A 7,519-nucleotide genomic window follows, 5' to 3' on the forward strand; every position below is an offset into this window, starting at 1 on the left:
TATATATATACATACATATATGTTACACACAGTGGACTTCCCAAGTGGCTCAGTGGAAAAGAATCTGCCTGACAATGTAGAAGTAGTAGGAGATGCAAGTTCGAATATAAAGACAAATATTATATTATCTCTTATATGTGGAATCTAAAATAGTTCAACTCACAGAAGCAGAGAATAGAATGGTAGTTGCCAGGGGCTAAGAAGTAGAGAAAATGGGGAAATGTTAGCCAAGGGGTACAAAGTTTCAATTATATAAGATAAATAAATTGTAGACATCTAGAATAAAGCACTGTGGCTATAGTTAACAATACTGTTTTGTATATTTGTAATTTTCCAAGAGGGTAGACCTCAAGTGTTTTCATCACATACACCCAATAGTAATTACGTAAAGTGATGGGTATGTTAATTAGCTTGACTGTGGTGGTTATTTCACAATGTATACATATATCAAATCATCAAGTTATACACATTAAATATATTCAGTTAAACCTCAGTAAAGCTGGGGAGGCGGACTGATACTATAAAAAGTACAGACTCTGAAATCACATGGTGCTGCTGCTGCTGCTAAGTCACTTCAGTCATGTCCGACTCTGTGTGACCCCATAGACACAGCCCACCAGGCTCCCCCGTCCCTGGGATTCTCCAGGAAAGAACACTGGAGTGGGTTGCCATTTCCTTCTCCAATGCATGAAAGTGAAAAGTGAAAGGGACGTCGCTCAGTCGTGTCCGACTCTTCGCGACCCCATGGACTGCAGCGTACCAGGCTCCTCTGTCCATGGGATTTTCCAGGCAGTAGTACTCAGTTATAAATTTCTTGAATCTTTTTTAACCTATTGGTCCCCCTCTGTCTCTTCTTTTCCACTAAAGTTTATTTGTTGAAGGATCATTAGCCCTGAAGAGTTTAGCTCAATTTGTTTATGTCCAAAATGGTGCATACAATTCAATATATTTGTGAGACAGATGCTTGAGAAAGATCTGTAGAAGATTTCATTTGTAAAAAAAGTGATCAGATCTTTTCTTATGCCATTAAGAAATACCCATCCCCCAACATCGGAAATGAAATCATTCTTTAATGACCTGTAAAGTTCATTTTCCCCATCTGAAGACTTTAGAGCTAGGTAGAGCTTCAGTCATGTCCGACTCTGTGCGACCCCATAGACGGCAGCCCACCAGGCTCCACTGTCCCTGGGATTCTCCAGGCAAGAACACTGGAATGGGTTGCCATTTTCTTCTCCAATAGGTAGATCCTTTAGGAATAATATAATCCAGTGTTTTGTAAAGTTTAAAACACTACGGTCTCTGATAAGAAATTCACTGGAGGTTCACTCCTGGGTGTGGATCTGCAATTTAAAATCTACTATTGTGATACAATTGCTTCATTATGTGGATGAGAAAACAGCCTCAGAGAAGCACATGTCATGGAAAGATGACCCAGAGAATCCACATGGAAAAGAGGTCTGGCATTTCTGACTTGCAGACGTCAAGGATCAGATAGTTCAGGATCAGCCAGGTTCTGCATTCAGTAGACTGTGCTTAGTCGCTCATATCTGACCCTTTGCAACCCTGTGGACTGTAGCCCACCAGGCTCCTGTGTCCATGGGATTCTCCAGGCAAGAATACTGGACTGGGTTGCCATTTCCTCCTCCAGGGGATTTTCCCGATCCAGGGATTGAAGCTGCATCTCCTTGCATCTCCTGCATTGGCAGGAGGACTCTTTGCCCTCTGAGCCATCAGCTGGCACTCAGGAGCAGTGTGACCTTACACAAGATATTTTTCTCTTTCTTAATCTACAAAATAAGGACAATACTATCACTTGACTCAAAGTATTAGGATGACTAATACATAAATATATAACTATTATATATATCATACAATATATTAATATTTTATTTATATTTATATGAATAATGTAAATAAATATGTCCTGTGTTGATTTTATTAATTATTACTATTAATTTCCTGAAAACAGAAAGTTGATAGTGTAATACTCATACAAGAAAGTCCGTTGGTTTCTCCTAAGAAAACTACAAGAGAAACAAATTTCAACTGTTTGGATTGAAGCATCTTGTTCGATTTTGCAGTATGTTTCCAATCAATCCATTTTTCTCCCCACACTTTAAAAGACAGAGTACCAATACCTTGAGAATTTTGTTACATGCTGGGGATATTAAGGAAAAAAAAAAAACCTTCAGGATTAAGAATCAGTTTTACTGTACTGGTATGTTTGGGAAAACTGTAAAATAATTGCTTATATTTTTCTGATAGGAAAACAGGTAGCATTTACACCTAGAGTCTATTATACAGAGCGAAGTAAGTCAGAAAGAGAAAGATAAACATTAAATATTAACGCATATATACGGAATCTAGAAAGACGGCACCGATGAACCTGTTTGCAGGGCCGCAGGAGATGCAGACGTAGAGAACATGCTTGTAGACACAGCGGGGGCTGGAGATGTTGGGAAAAACTGAGAGTGGCGTGGAAGCATATACATTAGCGTATGTGAAATTAGACGGCCAGAGGAAATTCGCTGTATGATGCAGGGAGCTCAAATCCATTGCCCTGAGACAGCCTAGCAGGGTGGGGTGGGGAGGGAGGTGGGAAGGAGGTTCCAGAGGGGGGCCATGTGTATACGTGTGGCTGATTCATGTTGGTGTATGGCAGAAACCAACACGATATTGTAAAGCAATTATCCTCCAATCAAAAGTAAGTAATTTAAAAATGTATTTTAAATTTACTCATTTCCTTGGCTGTGCCAAGTCTTAGTTGCGCACGTGGAATCTTTGATCTTCAGTGCGGCATGTGGGATTTAGTTCCCCGACCAGGGATTGAAACCAGGCCCCCTGCATTGGGAGTGCGGGGTCTTAGCCACTGGACCCCCAGGGACGCCCCTGTTTACATTTCTCTAATTGGAGATCTTCGTGGGTGATCGACTCTCAATGATAAAAATGAATAAGGGGCAATATAGAAAGTCAAAGTGAAGAGGAACTCAAAAGCCTCTTGATGAAAGTGAAAGTGGAGAGTGAAAAAGTTGGCTTAAAGCTCAACATTCAGAAAACGAAGATCATGGCATCTGGTCCCATCACTTCATGGGAAATAGATGGGGAAACAGTGGAAACAGTGTCAGACTTTATTTTTCTGGGCTCCAAAATCACTGCAGATGGTGACTGCAGCCATGAAATTAAAAGACTCTTACTCCTTAGAAGGAAAGTTATGACCAACCTAGATAGCATATTCAAAAGCAGAGGCGTTACTTTGCCAACAAAGGTTCATCTAGTCAAGGCTATGGTTTTTCCAGTGGTCATGTATGGATGTGAGAGTTGGACTGTGAAGAAAGCTGAGTGCCGAAGAATTGATGCTTTTGAACTGTGGTGTTGGAGAAGACTCTTGAGAGTCCCTTGGACTGCAAGGAGACCCAACCAGTCCATTCTGAAGGAGATGAGCCCTGGGATTTCTTTGGAAGGAATGATGCTGAGGCTGAAACTCCAGTACTTTGGCCACCTCATGGGATGAGTTGACTCATTGGAAAAGACTCTGATGCTGGGAGGGATTGGGGTCAAGAGGAGAAGGGGACGCCAGAGGATGAGATGGCTGGATGGCATCACTGACTTGATGGACGTGAGTCTGAGTGAACTCCGGGAGTTGGTGATGGATAGGGAGGCCTGGCGTGCTGTGGTCCAAAGGGTCGCAAAGAGTCGGACACAACTGAGCGACTGATCTGATAGAAAGTCAAACTGTAGAGTGAGACTATGTGATTGAACGCAGCTGTCGGAAATAAGAGATAGGCTACAGTATGCAGAGGGCATTAAACATCTCCTGGTAAAACAGACCATATTCTTGAAGTCAAATAAGGAGTAAGGGAGGATGTTTGAGTTTAGATTTAACTCTTAACCTAAGAGAAGAGGGAGATAAATGGCGGCATAGTGGGGATACTCAAGAGGATAATTATTCTAGAAGATGTGCATAGTCCATATCATGATTCCCTTGTATCTTTTGATATAGATGCCTTGTTGGAGGAACTGGAATACTCTACGTTCCAGGAAAGTGATGAATACTCCAAGGCAGCTTCTCCTCCCCTGGATCAGCATTCGAGAAAGGAGAGTAACCTTGATGAGACTTCAAAGGTCCCTTCCGTTCCTGATGACACGAATCCCTTTCCAGTAAGTTTTCATTTATTGAAGTATCTTGAATATACCTATTTGAGTGCATTTCTGAAAATTAATTGTATCTCAAATAAAATTATGCAAAAAGGAGAATCACATATCCAAGAGACAGAAAAAACCTTCTCCTTAAAAATTAAAAAAAAATTTTTTTTAAATGATAAAGGTGGTTGTTTTTGGAAAGAGGAGGAGCACTGAGAAAAGTATCATAGAAGAATACGTCTTTGGAAACTTTTTTTTTCTTATTAGAGCCTGGAGCTGGCAGAGTATTGTGTAATTCACTTGGGATATTCTGATATCACCATTTGGGTATCAGACATGCATGTTGCAGTTTGATTGGAATGTCGCTCAGTAAGGCCAGAGATCACCTGGGCAAGGCCAGGTGACAGTTTAGCTAAATCTTGTCAGGATGGCTTTTTTAGGGTATTCACTTTCTGGCTCTTCTTTTCTGCTGAATATATTAGGAAATTCAATTATTTGTATATGCAGAGGTGAGGAAGCTCTAAGGAACCAACACAAAAAAACTACACTCAGGAAAGATTATGAATTAACCTCCCCGGAAATCCAATTTATTAACTTCTGGCTAGAATTTAAAGGATCAAGTAGAGCAGATACGAATAACATTTGTTGATACATGTTGATATATATCCTTCCCTATGGATAAGTCTACATGCATCTACTTTATAATTAGAAGCTTACTTGGTGAGAATGGGTTACTATAGGAGGAATCAAGAAGATGCTTTTCATATCTGGTGTTTCTGAACGATGATTTTTTTTCTTTTTGGCCACACTGTTCTGCATGTGGGATCTTAGTTTCCCGGCCAGGGTTTGAACCTGTGCGTCCTGCACTGGAAGAGCGGACTCTTAAGCACTGTAGCACAGGGAAGTCCCTGAACTACGGTATTCTGACCCATCCTTGCACACCATATGAAGTCACCAGTAGCACAGACTTGAAATCCGGGCCTGTGGGAAGGCTTCCTCTTTAACCGCTCTTCCTTCCAGCTATGCTGGTACAGTTTTCAGGACACACATTTCTCTCTTTTCTAGGGAGCCATTGTCTCTGTTCTCACTGTGAGGTATACCCATAGACTCCTAACTGGCCCCCTCACCTGACCCCCTGCAATTTCTTCTCCAAATTGCAGTCAGGATAATCCTGTAACACTTAAATCAGATCACCTCATTCTCCTACTCAGAACCCCGCGATGAATTCTCGTCTCATTTGCAGTAAAAAGCCACAGTCTTCACACCGACCTGATTCATGGGTGACCATATGTCTTGGTTCACTTGGAAGAACCTGGGTTTTTGCTTATTTTCTTGACATCCTCTTATTGACTTTACCTTTTACCCCAGATTTTCCATATTTTTGTGAAATTTTAAAAATTAGTATTAGCTTTAAAGTAAGCCAGCATGGATTATAAACCCCCATTTGGTTCTTCTGGCTTCTCTCACAGTCTCCTGTGGGAGTATATAAAACACATGTGCCGTGAGCGGAGTCCTTATTTTATTATTGCTGTTGTTCAGTCACTCAGTTCTGTCTGACCCTTTGCAGCCCCATGAACTCCAGCACGCCTGGCTTCCCTGTTCACGCTCTCCTGGAGCTTGCTCATACTCATGTCCATCGAGTTGGTGATGCCATCCAGCCATCTCATCCTCTTTCAGCCCGTTCTCCTCCTGCCCTCAATCTTTCCCCGAATCAGGGTCTTTTCAAATGAGTCAGCTCTTCGCATCAGGTGGCCAAAGTATTGAAGTTTCAGCTTCAGCATCAGTCCTTCCAATGAATATTCAGGACTGATTTCCTTTAGGATGGACTGGTCGGATCTCCTTGCAGTCCAAGGGACTCTCAAGAGTCTTCTCCAACACCACAGTTCAAAAGCCTCAATTCTTTGTGCTCAGCCTTCTTTATGGTCCACCTCTCACATCCGTACATGACTACGGGAAAAACCATAACTTTGACTCTATGGACCTTTGTCAGCAAAATGATGTCTCTGTGTAGATTTGTCATAGCTTTTTTTCCAAGGAGCAAGGATCTCTTAATTTCATGGCTGCAGTCACTGTCCACAGTGATTTTGGAGCCCAAGAAAACAAAATCTGTCACTGTTTCCATTTTTTCCCCATCTATTTGCCATGAAATGATGGAACCAGATGCCATGATCTTTGTTTTTTGAATGTTCAGTTTTAATTATAGCTAGATCTAATAGACGTGGTTTAGTCACTAAGTCATGATCGACTCTTGGTGACCCCACGGACTGTAATCCACCAGGCTCCTCTGTCCATGGGATTCTCCAGGCAAGAACACTGGAGTGGGTTGCCATTTCCTCCTCCAGGGGATCTTCGCCACACAGGGATCGAGCCTGGCTCTTCTGCATTGTAGGTGAATTCTTTGCCAACTGAGCTACAAGCGAGGTCTAGGATCTAAGAGATGACTAATGACAATGACTAGTCTCTCATTTCCTGATCCTGTTAAGACAAAATCTAACTGGCAGCACCCTTTGGAGTGTGATACTCATGGTGCTGGCTGTTACAGCTAGAGCTCAAGCACAGCAGTCAGTGGCAGCTGACTCCTCTGGGTTTAAGTGGTGGCAAGAAAAATGAGGAGATATTTTTTCCCTGCTGGCCACTTGTCATAGCGCTGCTTGTGCCCTGCTGTGGTCTGTGAGATAATCTGTGAGATGCAGAGAGTCTCCTCAGGGTCAGAGGGAAATACAGGAAACTATGGCTTAACGTCATACACATCTTGCTAAAGAAACAGAGGCTGAGCACTCTTGCCATAGGGTACAGATCAGATCACATCAGTCGCTCAGTCGTGTCCGACTCTTTGTGACCCCATGAATCGCAGCACGCCAGGCCTCCCTGTCCATCACCAACTCCCAGAGTTCACTCAGACTCATGTCCATCGAGTCGGTGATGCCATCCAGCCATCTCATCCTCTGGCATCCCCTTCTCCTCTTGCCCCCAATCCCTTCCAGCATCAGAATCTTTTCCAATGAGTCAACTCTTCCCATGAGGTGGCCAAAGTACTGGAGTTTCAGCTTTAGCATCATTCCTTCCAAAGAAATCCCAGGGCTCATCTCCTTCACAATGGACTGGTTGGATCTCCTTGCAGTCCAAGGGACTCTCAAGAGTCTTCTCCAACACCACAGTTCAAAAGCATCAATTCTTCGGTACTCAGCCTTCTTCACAGTCCAACTCTCACATCCATACATGACCACAGGAAAAACCATAGCCTTGACTAGACGAACCTTTGTTGGCAAAGTAATGTCTCTGCTTTTGAATATGCTATCTAGGTTGGTCATAACTTTCCTTCCAAGGAGTAAGAGTCTTTTAATTTCATGGCTGCAGTCACCATCTGCAGTGATTTTGG

General features: G+C 42.6%; 1 protein-coding gene across 2 annotated transcripts in view; it reads left to right on the top strand.

Moving 5' to 3' along the window:
* The window catches only part of LPXN (leupaxin), a 41,811-nt gene that overhangs the window by 3,214 nt on the left and 31,078 nt on the right, over positions 1–7,519 (top strand). For both annotated transcript variants that reach the window (XM_010851861.1, XM_010851869.1), the window contains exon 2: positions 4,001–4,158. In XM_010851861.1, the coding sequence (XP_010850163.1) occupies positions 4,001–4,158 (158 nt within the window). The remainder of the gene's footprint in view (positions 1–4,000; positions 4,159–7,519) is intronic.

Source organism: Bison bison, unplaced genomic scaffold (assembly GCF_000754665.1).
Source record: "Bison bison bison isolate TAMUID 2011002044 unplaced genomic scaffold, Bison_UMD1.0 scf7180017851922, whole genome shotgun sequence".
Lineage (NCBI taxonomy): Eukaryota > Metazoa > Chordata > Mammalia > Artiodactyla > Bovidae > Bison > Bison bison.